Source organism: Boleophthalmus pectinirostris, unplaced genomic scaffold (genome assembly GCF_026225935.1).
Source record: "Boleophthalmus pectinirostris isolate CB_2022bp ecotype Guang Dong unplaced genomic scaffold, ASM2622593v1 HiC_scaffold_5, whole genome shotgun sequence".
NCBI classification, from domain to species: domain Eukaryota; kingdom Metazoa; phylum Chordata; class Actinopteri; order Gobiiformes; family Gobiidae; genus Boleophthalmus; species Boleophthalmus pectinirostris.
The window spans coordinates 10,327,163-10,350,012 of NW_026571404.1; the positions used below are offsets into that span (position 1 = coordinate 10,327,163).

The window sequence follows — 22,850 nt, forward strand, 5'->3', positions numbered from 1 at the left end:
TACTACTAACTACTACTACTATTACTACTAACTACTACTACTATTACTACTACTACTACTACTACTACTAACTACTACTACTACTACTACTACTACTACTACTACTACTACTACTACTACTACTACTACTACTACTACTACTACTACTACTACTACTACTACTACTACTACTATACTAACTACTACTACTACTACTACTACTACTACTACTACTAACTACTACTACTACTACTACTACTAACTACTACTACTACTACTAACTACTACTACTACTACTACTACTAACTACTACTACTACTACTACTACTACTACTACTACTACTACTACTACTACTACTACTACTACTACTACTACTACTACTACTACTACTACTACTACTACTACTACTACTACTACTACTACTACTACTACTACTACTACTACTACTACTACTACTACTACTACTACTACTACTACTACTACTACTACTACTACTACTACTACTACTACTACTACTACTACTACTACTACTACTACTACTACTACTACTACTACTACTACTACTAACTACTACTACTACTACTACTACTACTACTACTACTACTACTACTACTACTACTACTACTACTACTACTACTACTACTACTACTACTACTACTACTACTACTACTACTACTACTACTACTACTACTACTACTACTACTACTACTACTACTACTACTACTACTACTACTACTACTACTACTACTACTACTACTACTACTACTACTACTACTACTACTACTACGACTACTACTACTACTACTACTACTACTACTACTACTACTACTACTACTACTACTACTACTACTACTACTACTACTACTACTACTACTACTACTACTACTACTACTACTACTACTACTACTACTACTACTACTACTACTACTACTACTACTACTACTACTACTACTACTACTACTACTACTACTACTACTACTACCAACATTATTATTACTACTACTACTACTACTACCAACATTATTTACTACTACTACTACTACTACTACCAACATTATACTACTACTACTACTACTACTACTACTACCAACATTACTTACTACTACTAACTACTACTACTACTACTACTACTTCTACTACAACTACTAACTACTACTAACTACTACTAACTACTACTACTACCATCACTACTACTACTACCACCAACATTATTACTACTACTACTACTACTACTACTATGACTACTAACTACTACTAACTACTACTACTAACTACTACTTCTAACTACTACTACTACTACTACTACCACCAACATTACTACTACTGCTATTTCAGCTAATAATAATAATGATTAGGGCTGGGTATCATCAAGAAGTTGCCGATACGATACATATCTCGATACATAGGCCACGATACGATGCATATCTCGATACATAGGCCACGATACGATGCATATCTCGATACATAGGCCACGATATGATGCATATCTCGATACAGTGCACTTTTGGTTCGATATGATATTTCAAATCGATTCGATACAGATCAATAAAGTATCCTGGCTGTGACACTAAAAGTCTTTGTTAAACCATTTCTTGTGCAAATTTCATATGAAACACAATTTACATTTTACTCATCAAAACAGTGAAAATGTCAAATGTGTCACATAAAAGAGTGTCACGGCTGCCCTGGGACAGAGTGATGGAAGCAGAGATGCCGATTGGCGCCACTGGCCCCTTCAGCCACCACCGATCTCTGACTCGCTCGCACACCACGCTCATACTAGGCGAGGTGGGCGAAGTGTCTTGTGTGTCACACTAAAGTCACTATCGCCCTACTACAGCTCCTCGAATTCCCTGCAGAAAAGATAATATGAAACTCCAAATATATTTATGACCACATTATAATTTGTTAAACAGCTCGAGACAGTTTATGGGACGATAGTAAAGGCTCCATTATTGATACTTTGCAATGATATCTCGCTGGTGGTGTTCTATAAGAATCTCTAAATGTTCAGCAGTTACCATAATGGAGATTGCTTGAAAACTGAAGAAAAAATACAAAATGGCTATAAAAAAACACATTTTCAGGAACCTGTGATACGAGCATCAATATGAGCATTCATGGTGTTTAATATTCAACAGAAAGGTGAGAGAGACTAACTGAAAAGTTCTTTCTCGTCAGATTGTGTTAAAATAAAACTCTGATTAAATCTAAATTAAGTAAATACTGTATTTTCCTCACTATAGGGTGCACTCAAAAGCCTCCAACCCCATCAAAAAACAACTGCGCGCCCCACAATCCAGAGCGCCCTATACACGAATCCACTCAGGTGTCCCAGCACGACTTCAGTAAACTACAAAGCCGCACGGAGCAGACAGTGACCGCGCAGTGATAAACACCCGCAGACACACTCATCCCTCCACGCCGACGAACGGAGGAACGAAATGAAAAAGCGAGTGCAATGTGCCACTTCTAGACACAACTGAACAACTGAGTCACTGCGAACACGCCGACAATCCAGCGGTCCCAGACAGCACCCTCCCTACACGCCACAACTGAACAAAGCCCAGAGTCACCGTGAACGCCACAAACAAAGTCCCACTGACCCATCCAACTGTTGTGTTTTGTTTAAAGTCCGGTGCGGTTTATTTACTAAAACTCAGATAGTGCAGTTAAAAAATAATTATAAAAGGCTTAGGGAATGTGCAATCAAAACTGCACATAGGGTTAGAGAATGTGCAATAATTAATAGAACAGAAGAATGCAAGGGCCTGTTAAGGATAATTTAAGGGTCCTGTTGGTGCATCACTCGTGGTCATACTTGGCCTCATATTTACTTTGTTTTATGGTGTTTGTTTATGTGGTGCTTTGTGTTATGGTGTCCTGTTTTTTGATAAAGCATGTTACCCCCTGTCCCAAGACAAATTTCTCCCATGGGAGACAATAAAGGATTATCTTATCTTATCTTATTTGTAAAAAAGTTTGAAAATAGACCATTTAATGACAGTGCGCCTTATAATCCAGAGCGCCTAATAGTGCGGAAAATACGGTAGTCAATTTTTATATAGTACTTCCACCTTCAAGGCACTCAAAGCTCTTTACAACAAGGAACCACTCACAAATTCAAACACCAGCGCACAAGGACAGTAATGGGCGAGGTGGGTCAAGTGTCTCGCCCAAGGACACAACGACAGCATTCATCTGTGGGACCTGGTACCACACCGACAACCTGTGGGTCAGTGGACTGGACCGCTCAGTTGAGAGTGGGATTTGAACTGCCAACCTTCAGAGCAGTGGACAAACGCTCTATCAACTTGAGCTACTACATTCAGACAGAGTAGTGCTTTCTTTTAGCTTCACACCGACCGGAAAATGTTGATGACATCGACTCCAAAGTACCAATAAACCAAAACCAAACATATAGTTATATAACGCGTAACAAGTCCATAATATCTATAATAAGCCCATCCCTGTCTATCCCATAATTTTACTGTAATGACTGACCTCTCCAGAGCGGCGTCCGAGCTTTGACCTTTCACGGTTATTTCCAACACAAACTCGGCCCTGATGAATAAATAATGAGTGATTAGTTTGTCCATAAACACTGTTAGCTCTGAGACTGGGCTCCATTAGAGATACCACAGTGTCAGTGCATTAGGGGAGTGTGGGGTTTACATGGAAAAAAAGCATTCATCATCACAGCGCTGAGACTGGCTCAAAAATGTGAAAACGATATTACGTTTAGGTTTGCAAAATGGCTTGGGCTCAAATACTGAACCAAAAATGATGCAATTCTGTTATTCGTACATGTTGTTAGTATGTTGTAGAATGCGACTATATCCCTCTCTTGATAAGAAAACCTTTATTCATCTCACGTTTGGGAATTTTCATTGTTGTAACACAGTAAAGTTGTCAAAAATATTGAAAATCAGATGCAATTTGATGTAAAAATTTGTATCAAAACTCGAGACTCATTTGAGCAAGTGTCAAAACTAAAAAAGTCACATTCACCGGACAGAAATTAACCTTTCCCGAGAAGCTTTAGAATGATCTTGAGCTGTATCAGAACAAGTATAAGAGCACATGGACCACTATAGAACCTACCTGGACCACTGAGGGATTACACAGATGTAAACCCACATGGTAATATAAAAGAAAGTACATCTATATAAAAGGAGAAGTTCAATTTGTCAACTGGACAATTTTTGTTTAGAACAAGATGTACAGCCGACTGAGGTCCTGTGTTGCTCTCTCGTCTGTGTTGGTACATCCTCTTGTGAAGTGGCTGTTTCGTTTCTCCAATGTAGCACTTGCTTTTTTTGTGGCTCTGTGTTTTGTCCTTTGGGTGAACCAGTTTCTGTCTTAAAACCTACAAACACTTTAAGACAGAAACTGGTCCACCCAAAAGAAAACACAGAGCCACAAACAAAGTGTTTTGTCCACTTGACAAACTGAACTTCTCCCTTTGCCATGGATTCTACCTGGAAGACTGAGGAACCTTACACACATCTAAATAAAAAGTTTTTATTACAATCATGGTATCAGAATCAGTATTGACTATCGAGTTTATTCTTTAGCATTGGTATTGAGTTAGAAGTTTTAGTTTCGCCACTAGGACTGGGTATCATTAAGATGTTACCGATATGATACAGTGCATTTTCAGTTCGATACGACATGTTTCAAATCGAGTTGATATGGTTAATAAAAAAAAAAAAAAGGCTAAATCATGGCTGTGATACTAAAACTCTTTGTTAAACCACTTCTTGAGCAAAGTTAATATGAAACACAAACATTTTACTGATCCAAACAGTGAAAATGTCAAATGTGTTGCATATTTCCTTCTTCTAAACAAGCCAAACTGTAGCACTGTGACAAAATAATTGAGTACCGTATTTTTTGGACTATAAAGCGCAGCAGATTATGAGGCGCAATATCAATAATGTTAAATTCTCTCGTCTATTTTCATACATAAGGCGCACCGGAGTATAAGGCACATTAAGTGAAGCAAAACACTCAGATAAGTCAAACTTTATTCAGTTCTTTCACAATAACTCAGCCCAGGGTTGAGTGTGGATCGGGTCGAATTTTTCTGTCTGAGCCCGATCTGCGTCTGACAGAGCAGTGATCGAATCCAACCCAAACCCAACACAATTAAAATCACACAATTTTCATAGGCCTAATGACATTAAATGATACAATTTATCGATATTTCAATACTTTTGCACACCTCTAATTGCTAAAACACAGTGCAAGTAGAAGTATTATTAATAGTGATGGGCGAATGGAGCCTCGTGAAGCATTGACACCTCAGTCGCAATATTGTCTCAAATGGTTCGACGTGTCTGAGGCCTCGGAGAAACACTGACCTCTAGTGGACAAATTTAACCATTGTCACGCAGGTGTCTCAGCGTCGATGAAGTATTGTTCGTGTAAGACAATACTTGTGTGCAGAGTGACACCGTACCTAACAACAACAATAATAATAATGATGATTTTAAATAATATGTAAAGAGCAACATAAATAGCAGCTGTGAATAAGAAAATAGGTGTTACCTTGTCAGGTGGAATTAGATCACAGTGATCCCAAACCATGGATCGCTTTTTTCCACTTGTAGATGTCATCGAAAATGAAACAAATGCCAAAAGTCGCCAAAATCACCACTAACGTCACTCAACACTCCTCACTACCCAACATTTTTAAGAAATACTGGTGCATCTTTTATACTGTCGCAGTTTAGCGCTTGTCAAACCACAGAAGTGCGCTGAACCCTCTGAAGCACTCTGAACCAATCGCAGAGCGGAACGTTCGCTGAGCCAATGAAACGCTTCGATACACTGAAGCGATCGACACGCAGAGCGAAGCAGTCGGGGGAGGGACCGACACTTCGAGTGCTGCTGCGAGACGAGCTCCGAGGCAGCGCTTCGGAGCAGTTTGTTTCAAAAAGAACGAGATGCGCTCCGGAGCTCCGTCTCATTTGCCCGTCACTAATTATTAACAGTAAATTGTTTACGCATCAGTCCTCTATAGCTCTTGACTGACATGGCTGAAGATTTCTATCAATGACCACTGGCAGATCACATACATTGGGTGAAGTGTCTTGCCCAAGGACACACATACAGCAAACACTAGTCAGAGATGAGACTGAACCACACACTTTTTGAGGCACTTTCGCTCTAAATAACTCGCTACTCCCCCAAAAAACGGCTTGAGTTGTTACAAGATGAGCCCTGGTTCCATATATAAATATATTTTTGAACTATTTTCCCCGCCTGAAAAATGTGTGTGGTTTTACAGAGTCAGGCTGTAGAGCGGAGAAGAGCCTGCAGTGCTTTTAGTGCATGTCGCTTCACAGGGAGACGCTGTTGTGGAGATTAAAGGGAAGTGCGCAGAGTCCCTCAGCCCCACAGCCCCTGCTCTTCTCCAGCCTCATGTGAGACCAGGGACATGATCAAGTTTTACAGACTCCAGCTGCCTCCATCCCCCCGTGCACCTGGCACCTGTTCACTACTGTACCATTTCTGCATCACTGCTTAAAAAGGCTGCAACTTGGCAAAACATGTTTCTAATTTAAGAGACAATTGCAAAGAGCGGCTTATTTTAGAAACTGACCACGACGCAGGAGCTGCTCTAAACTAGGACTAAAACAGGGCTAATCCAGGATGAAATTAGAAATAAGAAAAGTCTTAACCTGGACTAAGCAAGGGATAAACAAGGACTAAACCAAGACCTGAATGAGGAATAAACCAAGACAAAACCAGGTCTAAACGAATAAGACGAAAAACTGAACAAGGCAGACCAGGAATACTTCACAAGAGTTGCACTAAACCAGGACTAAAATAATACAAATTCGGGACTAAACCTGGCTAAACCGGGACTAAACCTGGACTAAACCTGGACTAAACCTGGACTAAATGAGGAAGAAACCAAGACAAAACCAGGTCTAAACAAATAAGGCAAAAAACTGAACAAGTTTACTTCACCAAGAATACTTCACAAAATTTGCACTAAACCAAGACTAAATAATTAAAAACCGGGACTAAACCATGACTAAACCATGACTAAACCATGACTAAACCTGGACTAAACCTGGACTAAACCTGGACTAAACCTGGACTAAATGAGGAATAAGCCAAGACAAAACCAGGCCTAAACAAATAAGGTAAAAAACTGAACAAAGCAGATCAAGAATACTTCATAAGAGCTGCACTAAACCAGGACTAAAATAATTTAAAACTACTAAACCTGGACTAAACCAGGCCTAAATAAGGAATTAATTAACCAAAACAAAACCAGGCCTAAATGAATAAGGCAAAAAAAAAAAAAAAAAAACCTAAACAAGGCAGACCAAGAATACTTCACAAGAGTTGCAGTAAACCAGGACTAAAATTCTAAAAAATCAGGACTAAACCTGGACTAAACCTGGACTAAACCAGGCCCAAAGCACATCTAATACTGACATCTGCAAACCAGTAACACACAAGAGCCGCACTAAACAAGGTCTAAATGAGGTCTAACCCAGGATAAAACAAGGACTAAACCAGGACTAAAACTGGTCCACAAAACTAGGAATAAACCAGGTCTTAACCAGGCCTTAAGCAGCTCTGATAGATACTGACCATTGCAGACTAGGTACACTCCATAAAATCTGCACTAACTGCACAACTCAAATTTGATTCATTACCACTGTAAATGTGTTATTTTGAACTTTGTGCACTAATAAATTGATAAGGGTTTAATGTTTTATATGCATCGAACTGTACATTTAAGGCTTATATCAAATCAATTTCTTACAAACGTTGAAATGGTAATGGTTTGTAAAGGAAGCTCACCGGACGCGAAAGGTTGGAGATCCCTGCCCTATAGTATCTGTACATCACTAATGCATTTTTTATGTCTTTTCTTGTTTTTCTAGGTGTGCATTGTCCAGAAGAGGGACACGGAGAAGATGTACGCCATGAAGTACATGAACAAGCAGCAGTGCATCGAGAGAGACGAGGTGCGGAACGTCTTCAGAGAACTGGAGATCCTGCAGGAGATCGAGCACGTCTTTTTAGTCAACCTCTGGTAAATATGCACTAAGCTTTATTTATATGTGTCTTTGGTAGTAGCACAATAGTTTATATGTTTGTAACAATGTGCCACTATTCACTGCTGCTCGTGTCTAATTTTGTACGTGACGTTAGCAGTGTTGGGAGTAACAGATTACATGTACCGGAGTTATGTAATCAGAGTACAAATTATGAGTAACAGTTACAGTTACTGTTTCAGTGAGTGGTAATTGGATTACAGTTACTTCGTTGAAATAAATGGATTACATGGTGGTATTTTCCTGTTTTCACATTTCGGGGTATTCCCTTTTTTTTTTTTTTTTTTTTTTTTCGGTAATTCCACTCATTGCCGGACACCAGGTCTAAAACCAGGTCTAAAACCAGGTCTAAACCAGGACTAAACCAGGACTAATGCAGGACTAAAGCAGGACTAAAGCAGGACTAAAACCAGGTCTAAACCAGGACTAAACCAGGACTAAAACCAGGTCTAAACCAGGACTAAAGCAGGACTAAACCAGGACTAAAGCAGGACTAAAGCAGGACTAAACCAGAACTAAAGCAGGACTAAAACCAGGTCGAAACCAGGTCGAAACCAGGACTAAACCAGGACTAAAACCAGGTCTAAACCAGGTCTAAACCAGGTCTAAACCAGGTCTAAACCAGGACTAAAGCAGGACTAAAGCAGGACTAAACCCAGGTCTAAACCCAGGTCTAAACCAGGACTAAAACCAGGACTAAAACCAGGACTAAAACCAGGTCTAAACCAGGTCTAAACCAGGACTAAACCAGGACTAAAACCAGAACTAAAACCAAGTCTAAACCAGGTTCAAACCAAGTCTAAACCAGGTCTAAACCAGAACTAAACCAGGACTAAACCAGGTCTAAACCAGGATTTAACAGGTCTAAATCATGCTGTGCAGACCATGTCTCCTCCTCTTCTATCAATCATATTTTTAATATGGTTAAGTAAAGTCTGGGTTTTTTTTATTGTCTTTTCATGTGAAGATTTCCTCGTCTTTGCTTCTCTACAGAAAACCAAGTAATCCAAAGTATTCAGATTACGTTACTCACTTTAAGTAATTGAATGGATTATGTTACAAACTACATTTTGGGGTATGTAATCTGTAATCTGTAGGGGAATACATTTTTAAAGTAACCTTCCCAACACTGGACATTAGTAAGAATAAGTCACTGCCCATACGATTCTTTATTTGATCTGCACTACGGCACTATGGTTTGGTCTCGGTCTATACGCTTCGCTCTGTTTCTACCTCGGCCTCGAGACATTAATTCCCCAATTTGTTGAATGTCTGTCCTCATTCTTCACCCCCATTTAATGCTGGTAATTGTCCTGTCTTATCGGTTTTTCCAGGGCAGAGATGTTGTAGAAATTCCTACTCTAGACCTGACAGTGAAGAATGAGAGCTTTAAGCAGTTAATTCATCTTTACTTCGGTGTCTATATTAGTTTACATTAGACTAGATTCAATGTGGTATGTGTGAGTATCATTTTTGTCAGGTATTTGAACAAAAAAAAAGAGTTTATTTTAATGTTTTAAGTAAAAAAGTGCATGTATTCGTACTGGTTTTGTGAAAGTTTTAATGGACTATCGCAAGGTAATGAAAACTTTGGTTGCGAGAAGGATAAAAATACAGTAGTGGTGCAATGTTCCAGGTTTATTCTAATATCAAAGTGTTATTATAATTACAGTAAGTTATGCAAATTCAGGGTTCATTTTGTATCCCAATTAACATGAAAGCCTGAAAGATGCCAAAAGCTAAGAATTACAATGACTGTGAAAGAGAATATGGCATTAGTTATATCAGCCTTTACAAAATGAACTCAGTTTGTGCACATTTTAGAACAGATCGTATTAAAGGTAATGTATTTACTGTCTTAAAAATAAGATAAGGTAAGATAATCCTTTATTGTCTCCCATGGAAATTTGTGTTGGGACAGAGATCACATGTTTTAACAGAAAGACTAGACAACACAGCAACATAAGCTCCACACAAATAGAACAGAAATAAATAAAAGACCAAGTGTGACCGCGAGTGATGCATCAACAGGACCTTTAAGTCACTATTTGCAGGCAAGCGCTTTGCAATCTTACATTCTATTAAAGGGACCAGGGGTGCACAAAACGTTGATTGCGATCTACCAGTCGATCGTCAAGGTCATGTGGGTAGATTGCCGTGTCTTAGTACTCGTCTCGGACTCACGTTTGGACTTGGTCTTGTCTCTCACTCGAGGTCTGACACTCAACAAGTGCGATCATATTTCATTACGGACGCTGCTGTTGGCAATAAACTTGTACTGGGGTGCAGGAGTGTCTCAGTGCAGCCTGTGCGCTCATTTGAAACCCGCAAAGCCTCTACGGCACATCACAAACACACACGCTCCCTACGCACGGCTCGTCTGCGACAGCGTGTGCCCTCGTGTACCAGCGTGCATCACAGGGCAGGTTCAACTTCCTAAACATCCTACCTGTCCATCTGCCTCACGTCAGCACGCCGCCCCTCGCCTTTTCACGCTCTCGCTCCTTCCTGCGTACAGCGAACACAAGCCCCTCCCACAGTGCGGCTGATTAGAAGAGCAAGACCAAACGTGAAGCAAAAACGAGTCTAAATTTGTGTTACAGTGTTGGCACAAAGCAGGTCTACAGCATAGAGCGGATCTACGGAACAGACCTACTGCCACATTTGGCTGAAGTTTGTCTAACAAAAGTGCACAAATGCATCTGTGTTTGTCACGATGTGCGTTTGGTTTGGTAAACGTGCAGAGGCTGGTAAATATCACTGCAAAACCAGAAAAGAATGCAACTCCAGTTTGGAACTTTAAAAAACAGGTTTAAAAATCTTCCTTTACTTTTTTCACAGTTTTGTTTAAAGTGCCAGAGGAAGTTCTCTTAAAGAAGGGGTTCTCAAACTGTGGGTGAGGGTCCAAAAAAGGGGCACAGAGTGTTTCAGTGCAGTTTGCTTGGCTTTGTATTAGGTAGATCTTTTTGACTTGGTCATTTTGTAGCTCGCATGTTGAAAAAGTGTGAGCACCCCTAAAAGGGACAGTCTGGAATTTTGGACATAGGACCTCACTTCCTAGTGAGCCAGAGTGTTTGAAACGTGTGAAGACACTTTTTAAAATATTCCATCCAGTCCTTGATGTCCCAGTTTTTTATATTGAAAATCTGTTCACACTAGATGAGCAGCACAGTGGTGCCCCCTAATCCTAGAGGTATTGAATAATGGGTCAAATTTCTTTACAGAGACAATAAAGTGTATCTTAAAGGGATAGTCCGGAATTTTGGACATTGACTAACTAGAAAATTAGGTCCTGAGTGTTGGAGACGTGTGGAGACACTTTTTTAAATTTTCCATTGAGTCCTTGTATTTGCAGAGGTCACTGGTGCTAGGCTAGTGCATGTCTTAAACTACCTAAAATGACTAAAACACAAAGAAAATGTGACAATATTGACTCACATGTTAGTCATGAATGGTCCCTGCACAACAATTTTCCTTAATTATGCACTAATTTCACAATTTTATTATTACCAACCACCAGAAAAAAACAAGGATGTCCCAGTTTTTATACTGAAAATCTGGTCATCCTATATAGGCAGATGGGTCAAATACAGAGGACAAATTTCATTATAGAGAAAATAAAGTGTACCTGAAAGGGACAGTCCGGAATTTTGGACCTAAGATAACTAGAAAATGAGCTAGTTGTTGATGGCAAAACTCTGCACATGCATAAAATAAACAAAGGACTACTTTGGACCACTACAAACAGTTTAAAACAAAGTATGACTAGTTCTGTTTTTCACATTTTTGCATTTATTGCATGTGCTGTGTGCAATTATTAAAGGGACAGTCCGGAATTTTGGACTTAGGACCTCATTTCCTAGTGAGCCAGAGTGTTGGAGACACTTTTTAAAATATTTAAATATTTGCAGAGGTCGCTGGTGCTAGGCTAGTGCATGTCAATGGCCATAGTTATCCTGCCACTAAAAACAGTCTTACTCACTCCACAAAACACCCGAAGCAAAACTATTATTACACCAGACTGTCCATGTAAATGTTTGTGTTGATAGAATAATTTTTAATGTAAAACCACCTTTGCATTTGAAGGATTTATGTCTGAGCAGCAGCAGCGAGTTGTTCTTCCTGATACAAAGCTCGGCATCGGCGGACTGATATATGAGAAAATAGTCCCTCAACATGCGACGATTCATGCGATGCAAGGTTAGGTTTATTTCATAACATTATTCTATCAACACAGACATTTACATGGACAGTCTGGTGTAATAATAGATTTGCTTCGGGTGTTTTGTGGAGTGGGTAAGACTGTTTTTAGTGGCAGGATAACTATGGCCATTGACATGCACTAGCCTAGCACCAGCGACCTCTGCAAATACAAGGACTGGATGGAATATTTTAAAAAGTGTCTCCGCACGTCTCCAACACTCTGGCTCACTAGGAAATTAGGTCCTATGTCCAAAAAAAATCCAGACTGTCCCTTTAATAATCGCACACTGCACACACAATAATGGCAAAAATGCGAAAAAACGTAACTAGTCCTACTTCATTTTAAACAGTTTGTAGTGGTCCAAAGTAATTCCTCATTTATCTTATGCATACGCAGAGTTTTGCCTCCAACAACTAGCATGCTAATGTACACTTCCTGATCATCAGACAGCACGCAGTGGACTTATTACCTCAAGAGTTGCTTGTACAAAATACTGTGTAAGACCATTTCTGCTCAAATACAAGTATGTGTTTTAATTTGGCAGTTCTGGAAAAGTTTTATTACAAACCTGACTCCAATTTCTTTTTTCACCCCAGCGCTTATTAAAACATGTTGAGTTAAGGACTATTTTGGTTCGCTAATTCTGATGTTGAAGTGCACGTTTGATAATTACATTGGTTTTAAAGACCTGCTGTTCCCCTGGGCCTGAGATGTGGGTGAGCCTGTTCATTATTTAACACTCATCTCCAAACGGGACTCTAAATGTAATTGGGGACTGGCGTAGCATTTACTCGGTGTTACATAAGGACTTCACTCCTAATTTGGTTTGGTTATTTTAAAGGGCAGGTACTTGACTTTTTTTCCACGTAATTGAGTAAAGTTTTTCTTGCCGCAGTACAGATATATTGTATAAGCAGCTCTTGAGATCCAAACAAGTCAGCTGGGCGCTATCTGAATCGAATTACAAATCAGGAAGTGCGCGTTGGCATGCTGATTGTCGTTTGCTTTACTGTGACTGCAACCAAATTCAGTCAAAATTTGAGAATTATAAAAAAAAAAAACATAAAAAAAAACTGTAATACACACTTTAATCCAATCAAATTTCCTTTATTGTCCTGTGGTACGATAGTTTCAGAGTTGGTGTTGACGCTGTAGTTTTATAAAATGATTAGTGACGGTTTTGTGTGATTGTGGGAGGTGTGAGAGTTTGCACACACAGCACAGTGCATTTTTGGGAATTTTAGGCTACGTTTATATGATGACGGTCTGAACAGAAGACGTAAAAGTGGTGTTGCGTGTTCGCTTTTTATTCCGTGTTTAGACGAGTGTTTTCAGGAGGGAATCTGCGTGCGTACGGTGACGTAAAAGTGTGTGGAATTTGATTTGGTATGCATGCCAGGCGGCTCGGTGGTGATGTACGTGACGTGAGCAGATCTGACCAGAGTTTTGCGTCTTGGGCAGTGTAGACGGAAACGCTACAGCGGAGTGTATTCAACTTTTCCACTCTGGAGGGTGTTTTCACATTTTTGCGTTTTTAAGCCCCAAAAATGCCATCACCATCTAAATGAAAAGCACTTCCGGTAAAATATTTTGTTGTTTTTACCAAGCCTTCCTGTGTAAACAAGCCCTTAAACGACTCTTGTTCAGTTGTCAAGGCATCAATAGCTTTCACAAAAGTCAGATTTTGTATGGATTCTTCTGTGTTTTTACAATATGAAGAGAAAATATGAAACAAAAGTTAAATCGTAAGGTTTGGTCTAGCCTGTGGATCTATATTAAAAACTAGATAAGCCTTTCCTCCTCTGTCCTGGCTCGAGACTGACTAGTGGCCATTCCAGGTACTGCAGCTCCCAGAAACTTAGGTCCAGAAAGAATTCTCCCATAGAAGCACAATGTATTTTATGGGAATTCAAACTGCCCATGTTTCGACATCGAAATTTTGTAGGGATTCTTTTCTATTTTCACAACATAAACTTAAATCCTCAAAACGCCTAAAAGTTATCTTCGTAAGCCTTAACCTAGCCCCTCTCTGAGCCCGCAGTTGCTCCACTCGAGCAGCTCTCGCTCTGATTGGTCCAAAAGCTCCACGCCGTACATGTTACAGACGTCACACAGGTGGGAGGAGCTTATTGAGGAAGTAAAAGTGAAAGAGAAATTTCTTTTGGGGCCCAAGCACCAATGTAACCAGGCTGGCTCCACCTAGTGCCTCTGCTCAATTTCATTTCTCTCCAGCGACTAGATCAGGAATCAGAATACACTAGATGCAAGAACCCTGAAAGTTGTAGACCGCACACTGGCCAATCAGCGAAGATCTGTGAAGCCATGTCTGTCCCTTTTGTGGTACAACACAACAGTAAACAAAGCGTCGAGATGGATGTAGACGAAGACAGACATTCTGTGTTGGCAACGATTCCCGAGATCGAGGATTTAAAGCCGGAACAAAGAGAATGTTTGGTGAAATTTATCAAAGGGAAAGACGTTATTGCCCTTCTTCCTACGGGATTTGGGAAAAGCTTCATATAATTAGTTAGCGGCACATTACATACCTCATGACCAAATAGCAGAAATTGGTCAAATAAAAAAAGTACCCGCCTTCCATCAAGCGAACAAATCCTAATGCTGCGAGGTCAGACAGTTTCCACAAAATGAAACCGTCTGATGAATCCGTCTAACCAATGAGCACAGGCCACTGAAAACAACCCGGCGCTATCATGGATTCATCTTCAGGATTTGATTACAGTTCTACGGTCCGGCCTCGCTCTGACCCCACGCTCGCGCCGATCTAGCAGCTCGCGCTCTGATTGGTCTGTGACGTCACATGGTGGGAGGAGCTAAGGCCAATATTCAGGAAGAAAGAAACGTTTTAGGCAATTCGGGCCAATAAATTCCAGATATTATTACACATCCATGCTGCTATTACACACACTGGTATCACACACATGGCTACGACACACACTAGCATCACACACACACACTAGCATCACACACACACACACTAGTATCGTTGTGCTGCAGAGCTGGAGATGGAGACACAGGAAAACTAGCACAGAAGGCTTTGGCAGGCTCTGACTCCTCTGGGACTCACTCTATAAAAAATACACTCGCCACTATGTACGCTCATTAAAATGTCCTCACTTTGTTCTGACACAGCGGCCTCCCTCCCTCTCTCTCTTTCTTTCTTTCTTTCTCTCTCTTCTTCCATCTTTCTCTCTCTCTGCCCCACAATCTCTCTCTCTATTTCTATTTCTATATCTCTATTTCTGTTTCCCATCTCTATCCCTCTATTCCTCTCACGTTCCCCTCCCACCATTCATCTTTTTCACGCTCTCTCTCTCTTCCTATCCCTCTATTTTTCTCTCTTTCCCACTATCATTCTGTGTTTGTCCCACTATTCCTCTCTCCATCTCTCTTTCTCCTTCTCTCTTCCCTCTATTCATGTCTCCCATGCTCCCCTCTCTCTCTATCCCTCTATTCCTCACATTTGCTCTTCTCATTCTCTTTCACTTCTTTTCTCTTTCTAGTCTTCTCTCACTCACTCTCTCTATCCCACTATTTATATTCCCACCTCTCTCTACTTCTCTTTCTATCTCTCTATCTCTCCCTTCCTTCCTCTCTCGTCTCTCTCTGGACCCACAGCTTCTCTCTCTATTTCTATCTTTCTTTTTCCTCTCTATCCCTCTATTCCTCTCACGTTCACCTCTCTCCATTCATCTTTTTCACTCTCTCTCTCTCTCTTCCTATTCCTCTGTTTTTCTCTCTTCTCCACTCTCTCTCTTTTTCTGTCCCACTATTCCTCTCTTCATCTCGTTCTCCTTTATTTCTCTATTTCTATCCCTCTATTTCTGTCTCCCTTGTACCCCTCTCTTTTTCTCTCCCTATTCCTCTCACATTCACCTCTCTCCCCTTCTCCCCATTCTCTCTTTCACTTCTTTTCTATTTCTCTCTTTCTCTCTCTATATATATCCAACTATTTTTGTCCTCTACTCTCTTTACTTCTCTCTCTCTCTTCCTTCCTCTCTCATCTCTTGTCTCTCACTCTCTCTCCCAGTATTTATGTCCTCTTCTCTCTTTACTTCTATCTCTCTCTCTATCTCTCGCTTCCTTCCTCTTTCATCTCTCTCTCTCTCTCTCTCTCTCTGCCACACAGTCTTTTCACACACTATTCCTCTCTCCATCTCCATCTCTTTCTCCTTCTCGCTTTCTATCCCTCCGTCTGTCTCCCATGCACCCCCCTCTCTCTCTATCCCTCTATTCCTCTCACATTCACCTTTCCCCGTTCTCTCTTTCACTCATTTTCTCTTTCTATCCCTCTCTCTCTCTACCCCACTGTCTCTCTCTCTATTTCTATCTCTCTTTTCTGTTTCCCATGCCCCCCCTCTATTCCTCTCACATTCACCTCTCCATTCTCTCTTTCACTCCTTTTCTCTTTCTGTCTCTCTCTCTCTTAATATCCTACTATTTGTCCTGTGCTCTCTTTACTTCTCCTTCCTTCTATCTCTCTATCTTTCCTTTCCTTCCTCTCTCTCTCTTATTTCTCTCTCTCTGTCCCACAGTCTTTCTCTCTATTTCTGTCTCTCTATTTCTTTCTCCCATGTACCCCCTCTCTCTCTATCCCTCTATTCCTCTCACGTTCACCTCTCTCCATTCTCTCTTTCACTCCTTTTCTCTTTCTATCCCCCCCTCTCTCTCTATTCCTCCCATTCACTATTCTCTCTTTATGTCCCTCTACTCTCTCTTTACTTCTCTTCCTTCCTCTCTCACCTCTCTCTCTCTGCCCTACAGTCTTCCTCTCTCTTTCTATCTCTCTATTTCTGTCTCCCACGTACCCCCTCTCTCTCTCTATCCCTCTATTCCTCTCACGTTCACTCTCCCCAATTCTCTCTTTCACTCCTTTTCTCTTTTTATCTCCAAGTCTCTTCAAGTGCTCCTCAGTGTAATAATGATTCAGTATGGTGACAGAAGGCAACAGATTGAACGTTGATTGGGCGGTAATCGGTGTTATGGAATCCGTGTATCATTCGTTCATTCGTTTTTCAATATAAAACCCAAAAATAAGAAAACGAAAAAACAACAGTTTTTCTTCGTTATCTGTCTCCAAAACCAAAATGAAAAAACGGATAATGATTCGTTTTTTCAGTTTTCGATTTTGTGGTTTAAATGAAGAATGGAAAAAAAATGGATAACGGCCGTTTCCCGTTTACGTGACTTCCGTGGTCTCAGTCCTGCTCTGGTCTCGGTCTGGTCTCGGACCTGGATCCGTCCTGATTCAGTCCGTATGTGGTGAGACTGGGACCAGACTTGGGACCAGAGCGGGCCTGAGACCGAGACCGAGACAAGACCAGGAGTTTTTTCCATTCATTTAAACACAAAATTGAAAACTGAAAAAACGAATCATTATCCGTTTTTTCATTTTGGTTTTGGAGACAAATAACGAAGAAAACTGTTGTTTTTTCGTTTTCTTATTTTTGGTTTTATATTGAAAAACGAATGAACGAATGATACACGGATTTTATGGCATCCCGCGGTATCAAAAAGTAACAACGGTTTTCATTTCATTACCGTCATTTAAAAAATCTGCAGCGCATAAGGACCTAATCTAATATTACAATTTATTGATATCTAAATTTGTTTGCTCAGCACAAATGAACGTGTGGTTGTATTTTCATTTTAATGATATCATGATTTAAAACTGTCCATAATGTTTCTTTTAACTGCGTGGGGAGATGACGTTCGATTAGTTTCGTTCCGTTGTCACAACCAAGACATACATTAGAGCACATAACCCCCTCAGTTGTTGCCTGATTCATCAGCCGGTGTCGCTTTGTTTCACTTTGTAGAAACCGTCTGACCTCACAGTGTTAGAATTCGTTCGCTCGACGGTAGGCGGGTACTTTTTTTTTTTTTAACCAATCGCTGCCATTTGGTCGTGACGTATGTAATGCGCCGCTAACAGGACTAACTGGTATACTTTTCCCAAATCCCGTAGGAAGAAGGACAATAACATCTTTGCCCTTGATGAAATTCACCAAACATTCTATTTGTTCCAGCTTTAAATCCTCAATCTCAGGAATCGTTTACAACACTGAATATATCACTCTTCGCTGATTGGCTGGTGCCCGAACTTGGACTTCCGGGGTTTTTGCGAACCGTCTATTGTATTTTGATTCCTGACCTCGTCGCTGGAGAGAAATGAAATTGGGCGGAGGCACTAGGTGGCGCCAGCCTGGCTACTCAATTGTGTCCACAATTGTCAAACGTATTGAAAATCAGACACTAATAGATAATAAAATATACTAGATACTCATTTGAGCAGGTGTCAATACTCAAAAAAGTTGCATTGACAGGACAGAAATAAACCTTTCCTCAATCGCTTTAGAATGATCTTGAACTGTATCAGAACAAGAATAAGACCACATAGATTAGTATTCTAGTAGTAAACACTTACCTGGACGACTGAGGGATTACACAGATATAAGACAACATGGTAATATAAAAAAGTACTGTGATTTAATGTTGAAAATCACACTATTGTCTAAGAAAGAGTGTGTTTTCTGTTATCGTATCGGTATTGAGTGTCGAGTGTATTCCTTAGTTTTGAAATCGAGTTTGAAAATGTTCTCCTGTGACAACTAATTGTGTCTAAACCTGAATGAACCATTATGCATCTTCATTATATCTCTAGAATTCACTTAACATTGGTGTACCACAGATCGCGTAGGTCCGGGTTAAATTATTCTGGCAGCGTGTTGATAAATGATGGGTTTAAAGCAGGCACCAGATCAGAGAGCACACACACAGGGGATCCTGCTGTTTCTGGGGTAATCTTGTTGAAGAATGTGTCGCCTGTAGATACTTGGCACTGCTACAAGAGCACGATTAGGATGAATTGAGATCTGATGAACAAAAAGGTGGACACATGTAGAATAGTTAATCTGTAGGCCTGCTGCGGTAATCATTAAAACCAAAAGGTAAAGGCCCTTCCACCAGTGTCCTTTAGTTCTCTGGGACTGTGCTTCTGTATGTGGCCAGAAACAAAACAAACATGAACATTTCCTTCCAGTATAAGTTTCTTTCTGGCAGTATAAAAATATCCAGGTCCATGGTCACAAAATAGAAGATGTTTGGAAACAGGTGATGACAACTTCTGGTGTAGTTCCCGACACTGGGCTCGCCGACCGACTGTGATCAAACCCACTGAAGTAAATGTGCTCAGCGGTAAAATTAAGACTTATTAAGGCTTGTCAGGACTGTCTTAGCTGAAGGATTTGATCTGTGGTGCATGTTTTGGGTTGATGGGGTAAACTGGTAGCTTGATTCATCAGCCGGTTTCACTTCGTGGAAACCGTCTAACCTCGCAGCATTAGGATTTGTTCGCTCGACGGTAGGTGGGTACTTTTTTTATTTAACCAGTCACTGCTATTTGGTCGTGACGTATGTAATGTGCCACTAACGGGGCTAACTAATATATTAAGCTTTTCCCAAATCCTGTAAGAAGAAGGGCAATAACGTCTTTCCTCTTGATAAAACTCACCAAACATTCTCTTTGGCTGTGTTCAGACTGCAGGGCTTAATGCTCAATTCAGATTTTTTTGTGAAATTCGATGTTTTTGCGAGGTTGTTCACATTTCCAATTAAATGCGACTTGTATGTGATCCCCAGTGTGAACAGTAAACGGTCTGAAAGTGTCCCGCATGTGCACTGGAGACACAATGACGTCAACCACAGCGAGCGTGCTCTGTGTTTATGGAAGTTGCCCAAACATGAACGCGAGCATTGAGCACCTGGAGATTTTAAATTTCCTCTCGTACCTGAGCCAGAACATGAACAACTTACTTGTTTTAAGGAGGAGATTGAGAAGGAGAAGGACGAGGTTTTTGGCCGTGGTGTTTTGTGGGACAGCAGCAGCGACGTCTGTTAAAAGGAACGTGTGGATGTGGAGACGTAGTCAAGAGTGGTGAGTGGTGATGTGCTTCACTTCAGTGACACGGAGTTCATTAACAATTTTCGCCTACTTCAGCGCAGAATAGTGACGTTTGTGGCTTGTTGATAACGTGTAGGTGGATGAATGCTCTTTGGCCGTTCAGACTGAAGTCGCATGTCAAAAGATCAGATATGTAGCTGATTCAGGAGCACATATTGAAGTGACCTGGGTCGCATTTGAAAAAATCGGATCTGTGTCGTTCAGACTGTCATTAAAAGATCAGATACAGGTCACATAGGGGCCAAAAAATCGGATTTGGGTGACTTCAGGCTGCAGTCTGAACGTAGCCTTTGTTCCGGCTTTAAATCCTCGATCTTGGGAATTGTTGCCAACACAGAATGTATGGTTCTTTGCTGATTGGCTGGTGCCTGAACTCGCACTTCTGGGGTTTTTGCGAAACATCTAGTTTATTCCGATTCCTGAACTAGTCGCTGGAGAGAAATTAAATTGAGTGGAGACACTAGGTAACACCAGCCCAGCCCCTGAAACACAAGAAAAACATGCAAACTCCACACAAGCTTGGCCCAGGAGTTGAACCTGTGACCTTCTTGTTGTGAAGGTACTAGACACTCAGCCGCTGTGCCACCAATGCTTCCTTTGTCAAGATTTGGTTAATGTTTTTATGCCAGATGCTCCAGTCTCTTCACTGAGACTGGAGTGAGATATATGGGTGAAATATACTTAAGCCCGTAAGCGTCTCATCCAAATTCAAACATTGACATTGACGGCCCAGACAGTAACAGTGAAATACTATTCATAATCTAGTCACCCAACTTAAAAATCAGTTTTAGACAGAGCCTGACAGAGGATTATGTTAAACACAAAACCCTTGCCCTGAATCCTCAAAATAAGCCCAGGGGACTTAATAAAAGCAGTTGGTGACACTGCAGTGGAACTCTGGATGAGCACAAAGGATCAAGTCCTGCACAGTCCTGGCTTATTGTTTGAGTTTTTGGGATAAATCCACATGGGATATGAAAGAATAGTGTTCAGAGCTATCTTTATATATAAGAAGATTACAGCCTCCAGTAAAACAATCTGAACAATTTCATATACTACGGTTTACTTGATCAACAGAGGAGATCTAAACACGTACAGCATACTTTTTTTGACCCATATGTAGCTTGCCTGCTAATAGAAAGTGAGTGTATATAGGCGGGAGTTGGTTCCTTCTCTGGTCTGGTTCTACATAATTTCTATTGAAAAATGTGAGGTTTAAACTGCATGATCCTGATGTTTTTATTTAGCTATTTTGGTCGTAAATGAAGATATAAACAGTGACAACAGATCAATCAGGTGCCCTCTTTCCCCCTCGAGGTCGTCTTCTGCTAGGGACAGGTTTGATTGATGAATACAGTGCCCACCTCCTGCCAAACTAGTGGTGAGTGCCTTCAATAACCTCGCTCCTGATTGGTTCTTTGGTTGCTCACTCCGGTTTCCAAATATTAAACTCGGCTTCTAATTCGCGCCGATAAATACCAGCCTCGATTGACTTCACTGGGCTGGAGTTGAACGTTACGGGTGAAATCACACTCCCTTAGTCCACTTCCATACAGTTTATGGTAGGGGTCATCAAACTAAGGCCCACGGTCCGACTCCAGGCCCTCCACGCCCCTTTGACCGGCCCCACAGCCCCTCTGCCCCCACCACTCGAACTCGCCTTATGAAGCAATTCACAAAAGTTGTTGTTACGGCCCAGGCCTTTAGTTCTAACTTGTTTTGTGTGATTTTTGCTGAACTCTCCTGATTCCTGCCGTGGGAGCCCTGGTCTGTGATTGGTGGGGCCTGACTTAAGGAGACTACCAGCACCTGTTCGGGGCTGCTGGCCTTGGGGACCAATATGCCATTTTGTGTTCTTGTGTGGAGTTTAGTTTAGTCCTGTTTTGTGCCTTTTTTTTATTTGGTCACTCGAATCTGTTTGTGGGCTTATCTGGTTTAATTTGGGGAACTTGTGTTTAGTTTAGTGTGTGTCCCTTAATTTTACCACTCGTTTTTTTGTAAGGCCGCGTGCCCCCTTTTGTGGCACAAAACTGTTTATTCTGTTGTTCTGTTTCTAAGTTTAGGTTGTTTTCTATATATATATATTTGTCTTTTGTTAATTTACCTTTTACCTTCCTGTTAATTAATCATTATTTAATTTATTCCATTTTACATCTTGGTTTTTATTTTTGTTACTTCCCTCACCCCAACGAGCTGGGTCGTAACAAATTGGGGGCTCGTCCGGGATCTTAAAACCCATTCCCACCTCAAATAAATAGGAAATGCTTGATTGATAGGTTTGTATTAGGTACGTTTTGAATTGATTTGTTTTATTCCCAAAATTGTTAATGGGGCATAATGAGTGGGTGGTGGCCTATTTTTTTTAATAATTACTTTTTGGCAAATAATAACACTTCTGCATATTGTATTTTGTTGATTTTTGTCACTTAAAAATTATATTTATATGATGTTTTTATATTTAAATAATTATATGATGTATTTACATTTGCCGCCAAATTTTCTTTCCCTGACAAGCTCGACATCAAACAGTGACAGTCACAACGCAGAGCTCTGTAGTGCAGTTAAGGACAGTAAAATGGCTCGTGTTAAAGTACGAAA

General features: G+C 40.6%; 1 protein-coding gene across 1 annotated transcript in view; it reads left to right on the forward strand.

Annotated features, from left to right (window-relative positions):
- Positions 1–22,850, forward strand: part of LOC110170153 (serine/threonine-protein kinase 32C) — a 448,821-nt gene that overhangs the window by 296,548 nt on the left and 129,423 nt on the right. The window contains exon 3 of the mRNA XM_055162592.1: positions 7,894–8,045. Coding sequence (XP_055018567.1) covers positions 7,894–8,045 — 152 coding nt within the window. The remainder of the gene's footprint in view (positions 1–7,893; positions 8,046–22,850) is intronic.